Below are 16,509 nucleotides of genomic sequence, written 5' to 3' on the forward strand. Positions count from 1 at the left end.
CCTAACATGAGAACAGCACTTACATTCGTCATGGCATATGCCGTAGATGAGGGCCAGGGGATTAGGGCATAATAGGGGTCCTGAAATAAACAACAGGCCTCTGCTATGATCTGTTAACAGGGGAAAACAGCGCTGGTTACTGCGGCGACAAGCCGGCGTCGAAATGACGCGTCATTTAACGCGCGCTCGGGTGGGGATCAATTTGACCCCCCGAAGGTTTTTCCAGAATGGTTTCCGAACGGCGTGGCGTAACCACACCAAACATGGTTTAGCTCTAGATAATTGAATAGCGGATCGCTTTACGTAAAACAAATGAGATGTACCTTGTAAGTTCTCTGACCTATGGCAGGTCAAAATCAGGCCATGATTTCAGCGAAGGCATTTTCCGGGGAATCTTTCAATCTTATCCAACAACATAGTGTTTGACGAACATCTCTGAAGCCATACATATCTGAGATGCTTTTGTAGGCAACATAACAGTTGAATGAGTAAATTACATTGACCTAAAGTCAGGTATGAAAGTCACGCCAAGGTCAGAACCAACCTGTTTTGCTACTCCAGGGTTTGCTATATGGAATAGTTTCTGATGCTCATTTTGAATTTATTGATAGCATGAACCGCATTACACATCTTCCATGGACTTCTTAGAGGTCAGAATAGGTCATTGGCCTAAAATGACCCGGTTCAACATTTTGTTTTAGGAATATACTGCCCAGCGTAATCTTTGTCGCTTGAATGATTTTTGTCACCTTGACCTTCGAAAGGTTAAGCAAGGTCACTGACATTAAATGAGCATGCAACCTTTTGCTTAGAAATGGTTATCTAGGTTCTGGGGACACTTAGAACCAACCTGGAACTTGACCTTGTTTGACCTTTTTGACCCGAAGGTCATGACCAAGGAACATATGACTTCGACTTAAGTGAGTTAGCGTACAGGTCAGCACACCCTGTAAATTTAGTATTTCTAGCTCTCTTAGTTCCCGAGATCTCGGGGGAATTCATATTGCCCCCCCCCCCCCCCCACTACCCGAACGAAGGGTATCTAGGCGGCCGCCCGCTAACTTCCCATGAGCGCTATGGCTCAGGCTTTCTTGGTATGCACATGTGTCACTATTTTGGCTGATCGCCATTTAGCTTCTGCCCATTAAGCACGCTGCCTTGGTTGTGTTATACCATTAACAGCGGACATTCAGCCGTCAAGAAGAAGGACCTGTAAGGATTTTGATGGCCACAAAAAGCTGACAAGCCTCAACCGATCTTTTTGCGGGTTCAGTAAGAGCTCTACGACTATGAACACCTCCCTAGAATTATGAACTCCTCATGTAGTCTGAGTGCCGTCATCGGTACAAAGACTTTGCTCCTGCGTCGGCATCCGAACTGAGCTAACGTGCGCTGCCGGCCGCAGCGGTCATCAGAGTCTAACGTGCGCTGCCGGCCGCAGCGGTCATCAGAGTCTAACGTGCGCTGCCGGCCGCAGCGGTCATCAGTGCCTCATTCGTCAGCGCGCATCGTTTCTGTCCCCGCGTGTCAGCGCCGATCGCTCAGCATGCTGCCAGCCGGCGGTGCGACGTTTTCGACGCGTGCCGACGGCGCGCTGGCTATTGTGGCCAGCCGAGGGTCGGCCACGGGCGCGAACTCTGGCACCACCGGCGGCGCACCGACGGAGGGCGTCGGACCGCGGCCTGAGGACGCACCGTGTCGGACGGGTATTTTGGGAGGGAGACGCACGCCGCCGCTACGACGACCAGACCGTGTTTTCACAAGTGCTGGGATAATAAGCAGCCGGGAGCTGTCATTAAGATAAACGGGATTGCGATGCAGCCACGAAAAATAACCCGCTTCCAGCGAAAAGGACACCAGCCACGATTTGGCAACGGAAGCCGACACGGAGCAGAGGCTGGGATGACGAACGAAGCCAGGATCTGAAGGATCAGGATCTGGTGCATTTAGGACATCCGTTGTACGACTTTTAAGCCAAAAATGTGGTCGTACACTTTTGGTTTCTGAGTAAAAACTTTCTTAGAAGCACCGATACGGCAATTTAGTGCCGGTGCAGGTGACGGTCGGCAGCCGACGAGTCCAGTGATCACGGGCAGCGGGGACCCGAGGGCATCCGACGAGTCCAGTGATCACGGGCGGCGGGGACTCGAGGGCATCCGACGAGTCCAGTGATCACGCGCAGCGGGGACCCGAGGGCATCCGACGAGTCCAGTGATCACGGGCGGCGGGGACCCGAGGGCATCCGACGAGTCCAGTGATCACGGGCGGCGGGGACTCGAGGGCATCCGACGAGTCCAGTGATCACGGGCGGCGGGGACTCGAGGGCATTCGACGAGTCCAGTGATCACGCGCAGCGGGGACCCGAGGGCATCCGACGAGTCCAGTGATCACGGGCGGCGGGGACTCCAGGGCATCCGACGAGTCCAGTGATCACGCGCAGCGGGGACCCGAGGGCATCCGACGAGTCCAGTGATCACGGGCGGCGGGGACTCGAGGGCATCCGACGAGTCCAGTGATCACGCGCAGCGGGGACTCGAGGGGATCCGACGAGTCCAGTGATCACGGGCGGCGGGGACTTGAGGGCATCCGACGAGTCCATTGATGACGACCCATGCTGTTACGTCGTTGTATATCTCATATTTCGAGGTGCAAATCTCTGATAGTCTGATTTTCAGCAGAGGCTCGCCCGTGATGTGGCTTGGTGAGGTGAGTTAGGTGATGTGTCTAAGTGAGGTGAGTTACGAACATAGCAATGCAGAACTTACAGCCAATTGCGAAATCTTGTTTAGGTAATTTCGCTGTATTTTCCGCAAAACTCTTATCATTCCAAGTTTTTGAACTGTTAGGTGGAGGGAGGGGCAGGGGTGTGGTGCGCATGAACCTCCCTCCATTCTTCGCGTCATGGATAATGGCGAATAAGAGCGAGGGTTAAAACACGTAATTTGAAATGACTGACGCGTACAGAGTAAGAGGTAAGAGCTCGCACGGCAAAAAGGCTCGGTATAGACTCCGACCCAATCGTCGGGTCCCGTCCCGTTCTCTTCGTTCAGCAAAATGAGCACTCAAAAATGCTCGCAACAAGACGAAGCACTTCGAAGCCAATGTTGCATTTGATTCATGTACGACACCATGTTGCAGACGCCAAACGGCCGGGGGGGTCAATCAGTCTCGGACGTGCAGCACAAACTGACATTTGACATTTGAAGGAGCTAAACACGCCAAACCCGCTTCAGCACGGTGCACGATGCTGATGCATACTAGCCCTTGCTATCCTAGCATTATTAGTTAGTGACCTAAGTCGGTAACGAATTTGAATGCACGAAAACGGGGATAGACAGGATAAAAACCCCATCGTTCGTCGCCGAGCCTGTCAAAATAGATGGCAAATTTTGTCACGCAAGCGTTTTTGTTTCGCTGTCATGTGCCTATTCATTTTCTAGTTTTCTAATATTGTCGCATGGTACTGGATCATAATGTGCAACAAACGTAAAAGGACGAATCAGGACATCATGCAAAACAAAAACGCTTCCGGCGTAAACTGTGCCACCAATGGTGGGAGACACCATAGCATTCCATGGGTTTCGTCCCTTTTTAGCCTAGTTCTCACGCATTTCAGATTTGGTACTTACTTTGATCTCTAACAATTATGCTAGCTTGGGCATTCAATGTCGTCATTTTTCTGCTCATAAACAGCTCATCATCCATCTGAAACTGCAAGGGGATGCACGCTCAACCTTCTTATTAAAAGTCCCCATGGGTAAGATGGTTATACTCACATCCTCTATGTACATGCACGTTCATATCCATACCCATATGCTAATCCTGGCAAATCCTACCCATTTACTCTCTCGTTTGCCAATTTCTAGATTCTTGTGTAATGGTACATTAAGGCCTCGAGAGACAGTTGAATAGACGCATCTAAAGCCTTAGCCTCATGATGCAAAGTTACGTCTCCATTCAGCGGTGTCTATTTCCATTTTTATGTGACTTCACTTCCCTCATGTGTGTTTTGGCTCTCTCAATGTTCGTTCCGGACTCCAATATTTGCGAGGTGATTTTGCAGGATCGAGGTAAAATTTAAGCTGGAATTGTCGTATGTCAAAAACAAGTGAGCAATGGGAAACACACATCTGGAGAGGGAAAGTTTTTGGACCTAGACTGTGCATCAAAATCGTTTTCAAAAATAAACATCTCTGCACATATTGAACTGCTTCAGATGTCCAAAGACTTCATGGGAATGTCAAACATCTAAAGACAGCGAAAAAAACACCACACATAATGGACAAACCAGTCTTGTAACTATTTGTGTGTTTTGAAGAGTAAAAGACTGCCGTGGGTAAAACAATTTCAATGTTTAGTTGATATTCTCAACACGTTATCGTTTGATTACATCATGGAAAATTCTTATGACGTCAGAGTGACTGCCAGATTAGCCGCGTCAGAATTGCCACTGTGGCCGACGGGATGAATCACTTAAAGTACCCGAACTTGCCGCAAGGTGGCTTGCTGCTCTCTGCGTGTGAAAAACCTTCTATCGTCGTTTGCACGCGGAACTTTCTTCTGGTGTTCTTGTACATTTTTCTAAGATGGTACGTTTTCACTCGCATTTGCATTCGCGGGTACGGCGCTTTTCTAAAGTCATTCGATTCCCAGCCGTATGTCCGTGAAAATTAGTAAAACGATACTAAAAACTAGAACCTAGACTAGAAACTAGAAACCCAGACGCCTGCATCATGCATTAAAAAACGCAATGCGCGATCAAGACTTAACTGTACCACGTAATCTGATTGAAAGTCAAGTGCTGTTCGTTGATGTGACGTTGCGTGCTCACGTCCTCCAGACCCGAACAAGTCAACGGTCATTTTTCTTGACCTTAAACAAAATATAGCCATCCAGGAGACGGAATTTGAAAAAGACGGCTGTGAACTGCGTGGGATGGTCTTGACAATGGCTATATCAGACCAAAACCCTATACAAATGTGGAGTAGTTTTGTACATGCACACAATTACACCGCAGTAAACAGCCAATATCAAGCAGCATCCCCCTATCCTCACATTGAGCCCACAGCTCTCCAAGGATAACATGACAAAAAGGTAGCTGAAGCTGTCATGTGGCATTTCATTCACAAACAGAAATACCACGCATATTTCGGTAGCTGGCTGGCACATGTCGTTGACCACGGTTATATTGCACAATACCATCCTAATTTTTACATGGATATGTAAGAAACATTTTCATGGCTTGCTACACCTTGGTGTCATGAGAACATTATGTTCCCTATTCCAACGCCTTGGCTGTGTCTGATTTGACAGAACCTCGGAGCCAAACAATCGGGCAGCTTAGAAACAATTATAACCTCCCCACATGGAAGCGTTCGAGACAAAACTACAACAGGCATTTTATGAAGTTGAAAAAGTCCAAACTCGGGCAGCGATATGTCCAAACTCGGGCGGCGATATGTCCAAACTCGGGCGGCGATATGTCCAAACTCGGGCGGCGATATGTCCAAATTCGGGCGGCGATATGTCCAAACTCGGGCGGCGATATGTCCCAAACTCGGGCGGCGATATGCCCAAACTCGGGCGGCGATCTGTACAAACTCGGGCGGCGATCTGTACAAACTCGGGCGGCGATGTGTCCAAACTCGGGCGGCGATATGTCCACACTCGGGCGGCGATGTGTCCAAACTCGGGCGGCGATGTGTCCAAACTCGGGCGGCGATATGTCCAAACTCGGACGGCGATATGTCGATGGTATGCCAGAGCCATGGCGGCACGAAAGTAACACGGTGGGGCAGCGGGTGGTTTTAATCGGCTGAACAGAGCACCAGAATGCCAATGGATTTTTGAAGTTGACCTCAGCATCCATCCGGAAACACGGAAAGCCATCTAATTAAAAGGCTCGGCTTGGATTTACGGAACGGAAACGGACCAAATGTCTCGTTGATTTACCCAACCCAATCCTGTGCAGTTGGCTCTACATGCAATAATATTTCGAACTATGAACATGAGGTGGATGTCTGAATCAATACACGTATTCTACATTTGCCACGTGATTGCAACAAACTGATAAGCGGCCTGCCTGCATATTTGCTTGCATAGATATGCCATTTTTCAACCAGAACAGAAAAGAGTTCAGCCGACATTATTTCTCTTAAAGTTGGAATTATTTGTTTTTATGGGACACAACTCATTTCATTCCACACGGAAATGCATCAAAACATTCCAAAACACCGATAAACGATACGTTTAAGATGCTAGCGTCCAAATCGGTGGGGACGCGCGTTCCTGGAGGTAGCTCCAGCTCAGGCCATTGCACTGCTTGATGAATGAAACGCAACAGGTCTCCTTGGACAGCCATCAGGCCTTAACACGCGCTCGGGTGGGGGTCAAATTGATCCCCCGAAGGTTTTCCAGAATGGTTTCCGAACGGCGCGGCATAACCGCGACAAATTTTGCATAGCTGTAGACAATTGAATAGCAGATCCTTCGACATCATAAATTTAGATGCACCTTGTAAGGTCGCTGATCTATGGCAGGTCAGTCAGGCCATGGTTTCAGCGAAGGCAATTTCTAGGGAATCCTAAAATCTGATCCAACGACGGAGTGTTAGACGAAGCCATACATCTCTGAGATGATTTCTTAGGCAACACAGCAGTTAAACGAGTAAGTTAAGTTGACCTAAGGTCAGGTATGAAGGTCACACCAAGGTCAAAACCAACCTGTTTTGTTACTCTGGGGCTTGCTGTATGGAATAGTTTCTGGTGCTCATTTCGAGTTCATTGATAGCAAGAAGCGCATTATACATCCTCCATGGACTTCTTAGAGGTCAGAATAGGTCACTGACCTAAAATGACCAAGGTCAACGTTTTGTTTTAGGAGCATACTGCCCAGCGTAATATTTGTCCCTAAGTCAAATGCAAGACTCAAAGCATGCTTGTCTGATTTTGGCCATCTTGACCTTCAAAAGTTCAAGCAAGGTCACTGACCTTGAATGAGAATGCGACCTTTTGCTAAGAAACGGTTATCTAGGTTTCTTGGGCACCTTGGAAACCAACCTGGAACTTGGCCTTGTTTAACCTTTCTAGACCCGAAGGTCATAACCTAGGAACCTGAAACTTTGACCTAATTGATTTCACGTACAGGTCAACACACTGTGTAAATTTGGTGGTTCTAGCTCTCTTAGTTCCCGGGATCTCTGGGGATCAAATTAACCCCCCTCCACCCGAGCGAAGGGTATTTAGGTGGCCACCAGGGCGCGTGTTAAATGATGAGGATAATTTTTGCTTTAATTTGTGTGCAGGTCAAGTAAGCGTTATGAGCACGTCATCATGGTCATTTGCAAGGCACCCTGCGTCAGACATTGCTCAGCTGTTGTGCACAGCTGGTCAGCTGTTGTACTACGACGGTGACATTTCCGCAGAGAACATCACATTCTGAGGCGCTCTTGTTCGGCGCCGACTCTCCCCACCCCCACCGTCGCCACATGCGTGGACGGCCACGGCGCTGTCTCCTCATCCGTCACCTCGTGTGGGGACGGCCACGGTGCCGTCTCCCCAACTGCCACGTCGTGCGGTTACAGCGTCGACGCCGTATCTCCAACCGTCACCTCGTGCGGGGACGGCCACGGCGCCGTCTCCCCAACTGTCACGTCGTGCGGTTACAGCGTCGACGCTGTCTCCCCAACCGTCACGTCGCGCGGGGACGGCCACGGCGCCGTCTCCCCAACCGTGACCTCGTGCGGGGAACGGCCGCGGCATGATCACGCCTAACCACGTGACTTTGTGTGTCTCCAGAGGTCACGCCGCGCTGGCACAGCAGTCGGTGGGCGTGTCTGGCGCTCTCAGAGCCCCGCCCCGACCCTGCGTGGGCGTGGAGACCAGGTCCCTCCCCCCCAGGGATCTGCCGCGTCGCCAGCCACCGGCGTATCCAGCACCGCCGGCACTGCCAGCTATTCTCAGCCGGTGACTTCAGGCGATATTTCTGAATTGGAAGTCGAACAGGGGGCGCGGCTGGAACGTCGTAGCGCAGTCTGTGCCCAGAGCGCCCCGGGTCAGCAGCAGAGCCCCGACCTCCGGCAGCGCAGGTGACAGGGGCCGCCGAGCGCGGCATGTGGTGTCAGCTTTGGCGAATGTGATCACCCGCGCCGCTTCAGAGAAGCCCGCTCTGCTGCCGCGATGTGTTGCGGATTCGTGGATGTGCCGGCGTCTGCGGTGGCGTAAACGCAGGGGGCGGCGGCTTTGGAAAGCAGGCCCTTCTTGCTTGAGGGGGCATGGTCATGGGATTCCACGTGGAGTGGGAAAGGGGATAAGCTTTTACCGAGTTGAGGGTTCAGGGTGCCTGCATTTTGGAACATAGCCTTCCGTTTATGATCGGCGTTAGGGTGGAGTCAGTTCCTTGTAATGCTGGCTTTGTGTATGCCTTAGAAATATTGAATGATTGTAAATGAGTTTGAGCTGATTGATTATCTAATCGTAGTTTCGGAACCCTACCGTTTAAAGAGCTTAGTTGCATACACGGCGAAATGAATGCTCACATTGCCCGCATTGTGACGTAATTCACACGTCACAGGTGACGGAAGCTCAGCTTCGGCTTGGTGTTGTTTTTATGCAAGCTGTTGTCGGATCAATCATGTTTAGGAAAAGACAAATTAGCTTAACCTTAAGGAAGTAGCTATGCCAGACGTAGCCCAAATTCCTAAGCCTAATTCCTGAGCTAAATATTTATTAGCGTACAAGCAACAGAAAGCTCCTTTGGTGTATTTGTTCATTTAAATGATTGGTTCGTGATTAACAATTATAAGCTGTCACTTTAAATGGCCGTATTTGAGGTCTGCCATTGCCGACCGGCATGTTAGACCTAATAATTAGTTTACCCACTTCATTTGTTATGATCAGGCTTACGACTTATCGGCATGCACATTCAAATGGTTGGGTTTTTGAAACCATTGTCCCTAGACACTTGTTACTCGTCATCATTTCACGACCCCCGAAAACACATGTACCGATCCGAAACTGACACCCTTTCCCAGTCGGTACGTGTTGGCAGATCTACATGCCGGAGGACAACCTCGGTCGAGTGACATTTCCTCATTTATCCGCATAGTGTGTTTATCCACACGTGCCTACGATGCGGCTTCACTCTGATCATCCCGGCCAGCACTACACCAACAGCAGTGCAGTCATTCAGCACCTGACTGGCAGCAGTAAACAGTCACCTTTTGCTCACGTCGCTGTTTTGCGCACCAAAATCAATGCCACCGCTGCAACAACGGGCGGCGGCGTGTCGGTATGTCGTGCCGCGCATACCGGCATACCTGGCGAGACCGCGTGCTCCACGCCGCATCTTAGTAACCGCCTCGAGCGGCGGCGGGACTCAGCGTCCCAGATCTGACAGCAGCTGCCGCGCTCGCGGCGGTCACGGCTCGGCAGAGGCGCCGCCGTCCGCCGACGCCCCGCGCTAGCGGGAGGAGCCGTCGGGGCGCGCGCCGCAGCAGCGCGGCAACGAGCGGGGCTCTCACGCTGCCAGCGCTCCTGATGGATGAGAGCGGGAGAATCTCTGGCGTTCGCCGTGGTAGAGTGACTTCTGATTGTCTTACCATCGCAGTAGTAGAGAGTGGTGCGGACATCAGAGGGCTGGCATTGGACGAAGCCCATGCAAACGAGACCAAGCCTCGCCAGACATCTTTCCGGTCCCCGATCGACTGCCGCTACCTATTCGCGCAATGGATCCTTCCAGACTATCCTCCTTTCGCGGAGATGGCCGGCAGCGTCGCTGACTCACGCGTCCACGAACAAACTGGGACAGCTTCGCAGCTGAAATAGACGCCTGTCCAAATTTGGGCGCGTTCCGGCGCCGCGTGGTGGCGGCGAGTCGAAGCTTTGCTACGTTTGTCCGTCGCCGGGATAGCTGGCCTGGTTTCTGTGGTAGTGGGGGAGTGCGCACAGCTTAGGCCATGGTCCCTGCTTTCGCTGGGATGAGATCTGGTGCACCGCCCCCAGTATGGTCATAGGCCGAGCCCTGCAGGAAAGGGCCTAGCGAAGAGGGCAGGAGCCCCTACAGGGGTCACTGTTCCGTTTCAACGAAGCCACCGGATGCGCTTGGCTGTGACTCGCGAGCCGATCTCACCAGCGCATTTTCGGTGGTCGCTTATCCTGCGGCGCTGCGCTTGGTGCCCCTGAGATTTTTCTAAGTGAGAGCGCGGCCTAAATATTTATTCTCCTTTTGTTTTGGAGCCTTGCCATCACAATCACTGACAGGTATTGTTACGGATCGTCGCGGTCGGCAGCAATTCTGTTGTGACGCGCTACGCTGAGGTTCAGATGTTGTTGGCCGTATTCAACAGACAGCACTAGTATCAGTTTGCAATACGTTACGGAGTAGCGCAACTGGAGCTTGGGGCACCAGGTAATACTGGTATCGATCGACAGGCGAAAGCCGAGGAGGTCATGGCGTTGCACGTTGCCGCAGGCTGCTTAGCCTTTCAATCATATTCTTGCCGCAGCGTTACCTTGGTAGAAATAGGGACAGTAATTACCATCTCCACAAGAATATCCAAAAAATCCAATATTTGTTCTGCCTTCTTAAAAATATTCCATACGCAGCTCCTGGTGTTCAAGTCAAACTTCGGATCTTCCCGACCGAATCAAACAACACAAATGAACCAAACAAACATCAAATTTTACGCAAATCCACGCGCTTGTTTCGTCTGGCAGGACTTGTGACGACGGTGTGTTTCATTTCAGACAGTCCCGACAAGTCGCAAAGATGCCGTTCAAGCCCCCAGAAGTGCCGAAGTGCCCGACTTGCGAAAAGTCGGTCTACGCCGCTGAGGAGCGCGTTGCCGGAGGCTACAAGTACCACAAGACCTGCTTCAAGTGCTGTGAGTAGTTGTCCGCCAAGGATCTAGACGCTGGCCCCACTTCCCCAAAGTTCATCTCAAAGAACCGCTTTGGGTGGCAAATGCTGGCAGAAATTTACATTTTTAAAGGTTACTTTACCAGCTGCTGGAGCATCGGCAGCATGCGATGGCAATAATGAAGGAGGAGGAAGAGGATGCTCGCTATTTGTATTATGAGTCTAAAAAGATGGATTCGGACTAAGCGGAAGCAAGTTTTAAAAAGGGTTTGTGTCCATGCTTTATGGTGCTGTCACAGATACGGGACTTGACTATTTAGCTAACTGATTTTCCACATATCCCTCCTGATCGTTGCCGTTTCGTTCACGTGATATGTACCTCACAAGGGATGCTGTAGCCGTTATTTTGCACTCTCGGTATGTGCAAGGACAGCTCTCCAGCTCCCATGGCATGCAATCACCCGAAAGCTGAACCACCTTGCTCTGATTTCAGCCATGTGCAACAAGGCGCTGGACTCCACCAACTGCAGCGAGCACGAGAAAGTCTTGTTCTGCAGGCAGTGCCACGGCCGCAAGTACGGCCCCAAGGGCTACGGCTTCGGCGGTGGCGCCGGTGCGCTCAGCATGGACACTGGAAGCCAGTTCTCGTAAGTGCTGCTGGCACGCGACGACGGTGGGACCGCAGCCGGGTCCACGAGGAAGGATCGCACACGACGCTCCCTCTCTCCGGCTCAGAACTTGTCTAGGTGACGCTCGCGTTTGTCTGTCCTTGTAAAAGATGTCGCTGCAATCGCTTTCGTTTCTTCTCTCGCTTTTTGATGCCCCGTAATCACTTTCACGCTGTCGGTCTGTCACGCGCGTTTTTTTACGTGGCCTCTGTTACGTCTGTTGAAGTCCTCATTCAATTTGATTCGGCAGCCTGATTTTATCCGTGTCGCATTTGGTCTGTAGCGATAGCAACCTTCCGCGCACAGCGGGCGTCTGCCATCTCGCTGCATCTGACCTCGCTTTTCTCCATAACAGCAAGTAAGAAGACAGCGGGCGCCGCCGAGAGAAGCGAACACCAGCGACTCCGGTCCGGTCTCCTGCCACCTCATGATTCCATTCGCTCATCGCTCGTCAGCCCCTCCGCCCCGTGCTTCAGTGGTGGGACAGCACTGTCTTTCTGTGGTGCCATCTATTGCGGACGTCCATCGTCCGAACCTAGGCGACGGGAAGTGAATAGATCGAAGGAACGTTCTGTCCGCGGCGCATCTAGATCACTAATATGTTGGCGAACCAGTGACGTCGGTCGCAGAAGTCTCCGTTTGAACCGCTTGCTGCCCTCCGCGAAATCGAGTCGTCCTAACCGATCGTAGTCACGCGCTGTGAAAATCGACGGCAGCCACGGCCTGCGCGTCTCTGACTCGGCGTCGAGTCGCTGACGAGTCTCCGGAGTCGGCGGGCACCGTTCCCGGCCCGCCACGCCGACCCGGCAGGATCGGGGGCACGGCCGATCCGCACCAAAAGCCCGCGCGGTCACTTCGGCTTGTGTACAAACATGATGTTGCACAATAAACCGTTCCGAGACTAGCTGCTGTCTGTGCCAGGCGGCAGAAACGCTGCCAAAGCCGAGAGGAGGATCAGCGAAGGGGCTGACGTCACCTAGACTTCTTTGCAGTCCTGGTGCCACAAATGGGGGGGGGGGGGGCGGCGTGGGTTGCTTCTGAAGTCCAGTCGTGAGTGCGTAGCCTAACATAAGTGCCCCTTCCCGTCCGAGAGAACGGGCAGCCAACACAGCGAATGTGGTCTGCCTCTTGCGCCCCTCGCTCTCGTTCTCGACGTCACTCCTGATCAGGTTTTCAAAAAGTCTTAAAGGGGATGAAACAAACAATGTTTTATGTGACACTCACGTTTATGCATGACGAGCTGCGCAAACGAGTGAATGGCGCCATATGATCAAGTAGCTCGCATGGTATAGCGCGGACTGCTGGTTCTAGTTTTAAGTTCACTCACTACCACAATAGGCCCAGGAGAAAATTCATTTTTTTCGTGGGTCTCATAACCTTGCGAGACGATTTTGATTATTTTCACCGATGGTTTGAATTTCGCACTTTTCATGTCCCCTGTGACATTTCATGACAACAGTGCACAACTGCTCACTCAAACTGACAGTTTAGCACCAAATGGTTTCCTCAGTAGCGTGTTGCACCCTGTGACTTTTCCAGAAGTAAATGCAGTTGTGCGGTTAGCCAAGTCGTAGTGAGACGCATGGCAACCTCACTGCTCAGGAGCAGAGCTGAACTTGAAATGAGGACGTAGCAATATTTGAAGGAGTTTGTGAGAGGGAGAGGGGTTCTCCTAGGTCACAAACGTCTGAGAGAAGTCAGGTGTGACGCGCCATACAGAGCATCTAGTCTGTCACTCCCGCCACTATGCCTTAGACATCAAACATAGACTGATTGGAGCTGCAGTTGCAGTTGCTGACGGATTCGTCCATCGCTCCTCTTTGCTGGGCTGCCGTCGCTCCCATTTGTCTTTATAAGTTACCGACTTTCATTCCAGTTCACGCAGTCACTCCCCATTCTTACCAAGCAAGATTTGTTCTTCATTTCTCTAATAAACTTCGGCCCCACAATTTTGCCGTCTAGTTCCCTCCGATGGCACATCAGGTCGGCATGGAGCACTGTTCTCTGGGATTCTGCCAATTGGGGATGTTTAAGAAGTCTCAGCCACGGGCCTCTTATTACTTCCCTCCTTTCCGAAACGCCAGGCTGTTTCACATGAAAGGTCCAGGGTCATTCTGGTCAAGCGGCAACAGCGAACAGTTAAGGCTTCATTACCCTATAATCCAGGGTGGATTTTCATCCTTAGCAGTCGCTCAGGTAGCACTCTTGCCCCTAAGAGAAACTGTCTTCCCATTGCCAAGCGCTCAGAGATCCTATAGCTGGGATCCTTATGTGAGCTTCACCCAGCACGTCATCTCTCGCAAATGTCTTTACGAGCGCCTTGTGACGACTTCGTCGAATCGCACCTTCTATAAGACTTCAATGAGCGGTAATAGAGGTTTAATGGCGATTTACGTAAGAAGCACACGTCAGCTTTAATGTAGATATCAGAAATGAAAAATAGAGATATTGAGATATTTGAATCGCTACGCATCATTTATTTTCGCCCGAGGATTAATTACAAACGCCGTCTTCAGGCGAACTTATAACGGTATTTTTTAGGGAGGAACGTTAAGAAATGATTCGAATGGCGTTTGCTTTGTCACGCTGATGTCCTATAGCGAGCTTCTCTTTGGCCTCACACTCGATATGCGTCATGGGAACCACTCGGCTTAGCATTTTGTAATTTGAGCATCCCTCTGCGATTTACACAAATGTATTGGGTTCAGTAAATGGGAGCCTGAATGGATTCGCTGAAGTCCACGGTGTTTTTGTAATCTGATGCGTGGCAGGGGCATCGAAGCCTTTCGGCTCAGCCGTCTGCCTTTCAATCAGCTGTTGGTGCTGATGCATCCGGTTGTTATGTTGCGTTAGTTGGGGATTCTTTGCTGTGATATCATTTTGTCGACAGAGTCGTCACAATTGTCGTCAGGCTGCTTTCTGTGTTTCAGACGCCTTAAGGTTTCAAAGACCACATTCACTTAACTTTCCTCACCCGTGATCATTGACACTGGCCTGAAATGGCAATAGTTTTCATGACATATCTCAGTCGCTTCTTGATATCGTTTTACCCCTGCCCTGATAGCAAAGGGTGGGGGTGATGCAACCCCTCTGAGGTTGTTTGAGGATACCTCTCCGGCATGCTGTGCAATTGTGCCCAAATTCTCAACTAGCCTACAGGGCATCCATTGCACGTTTTTGACACAAAAAGCGTGTTCCTAGTTTTGTCCGGAGCAGCATCGGTTTTTGACGAACACTGCACGGCGATCTGCCGCCTGAGAGGGCGGGCGGGCGGCGACCGACGATACCGCGGAGCGCGCGGAGGGACGACGCCGTCACATGAACGGAGTCATGTACCATAGATGTACTCACGAACGCAACAAAATGTATACCATTATGCTCTGAGTTAAACAACAAACGCGGCTGTTTAAGTTTTGCATTACCAAAAGGCATGATGTCGCAGGTTGATGTTGATGTATGATGTTGCAGATGAAAAGTCCCTTTTTCTAAAATAGAACTCGAACTCTGGCCTGCCACTGAGATCAGTTATTGAACCACAACATAAGATATACCCTTATCGCCAGATCTTGTTTAGACCAATCCATTGATGTTTTATGCGCTCCATCAACATTACACTGGAATCTTCAGGGGAGGTTGCATCCCCCTATCAGTCCGCGTTATGAAAAACGGAAAATCATAGCGAGGGCAGGCCGGTATCCACTGATACATGGGAGTTCGGTCATTTTTAAGTATACAAATAGCAATTCTAAGCCCATTTATATGGCTGCCGAAGCTGTCTTCTTCCAGTAGCTGAGTTTTTGGCACCATTTACGTGGCAACTGACAACTGTCTCAAATGTCACCGCCGCGCAAGGTACCCTGAGTGTTTATAATGAACGGTACTTCAGGCATTCGATACAAAGGCCGAAGCATCCGTTCAGCCGTATTTGCAGCGCAAACTGAACCCGTTTTCCATCCGCCGCGTATCTATGTTGCGGACACGCAATTACCCGCGCTGCAAGGGATCGTCGTCAGGGCTTCATCTTCCTCGCGTGGTAATGGGTTCTCTCAACGGGGTCAGCCAGCCGGATATTGCTCTTCAACTTATGACGGTGTATCGAAGGCTCAGCTGGATAGCGTGATAGCGTGCAGCTGGATAGCTCAGCTGGATAGCGTGATAGCGTGCAGCTGGATAGCTCAGCTGGATAGCGTGATAGCGTGCAGCTGGATAGCTCAGCTGGATAGCGTGATAGCGTGCAGCTGGATAGCTCAGCTGGATAGCGTGATAGCGTGCAGCTGGATAGCTCAGCTGGATAGCGTGATAGCGTGCAGCTGGATAGCTCAGCTGGACAGCGTGATAGCGTGCAGCTGGATAGCTCAGCTGGATAGCGTGATAGCGTGCAGCTGGATAGCTCAGCTGGATAGCGTGATAGTGTGCAGCTGGATAGCTCAGCTGGATAGCGTGATAGTGTGCAGCTGGATAGCTCAGCTGGATAGCGTGATAATGTGCAGCTGGATAGCTCAGCTGGATAGCGTGCTTGTCTCCCAGTTCACCCACTCGTAACAAGGTAGGTTCAAGGTGCTCGCTATTTTTGCCCCTGACTGGAATGGCTTGCAGTCAGTGGCATGGGGCCGCACTTTACGCCAGGTGACGTCAGAGGGCAGGGCGGACCGTGCCGACCACTAAATCATGTTAATCTTCCGCCACCAAATTCTTCCGTTCAGCAGGAATTTCGCGATCGGATGGCAAGGGCAAGGCCAAAGCAACAACCGCTTCTTAGCGTTAGCTCTAATGCCAGAAATTCATTCATTCAAAAGGTTCGGACTTAATCTTCAGAAAAATGAACTGTTCACTAGAAGCTAACTTCCGACGAAGACAGAAGAAATGTCCTTCGCTGCCAGAACGAGACATAACGGACATTTTAATTAGTCTGCTGTCAGGAATCATAACATATTTCCGCTATCGAAAGCGTTTGAAGTCAGAGTCACACAGCAGCGTTTGATGA

The 16,509-nt window shown here is 50.9% G+C and overlaps 1 protein-coding gene across 1 annotated transcript in view; it reads left to right on the forward strand.

Moving 5' to 3' along the window:
- The window catches only part of LOC119093188 (muscle LIM protein Mlp84B), a 48,556-nt gene that overhangs the window by 12,444 nt on the left and 19,603 nt on the right, over positions 1-16,509 (forward strand). The window contains exons 2-4 of the mRNA XM_037216102.1: positions 7,797-8,086; positions 10,746-10,882; positions 11,351-11,504. Of these exons, the coding sequence (XP_037071997.1) occupies positions 7,797-8,086; positions 10,746-10,882; positions 11,351-11,504 (581 nt within the window). The remainder of the gene's footprint in view (positions 1-7,796; positions 8,087-10,745; positions 10,883-11,350; positions 11,505-16,509) is intronic.

Source organism: Pollicipes pollicipes, unplaced genomic scaffold, assembly GCF_011947565.3.
Source record: "Pollicipes pollicipes isolate AB1234 unplaced genomic scaffold, Ppol_2.1 Scaffold_4002;HRSCAF=4701_pilon_pilon_pilon, whole genome shotgun sequence".
Lineage (NCBI taxonomy): Eukaryota > Metazoa > Arthropoda > Thecostraca > Pollicipedomorpha > Pollicipedidae > Pollicipes > Pollicipes pollicipes.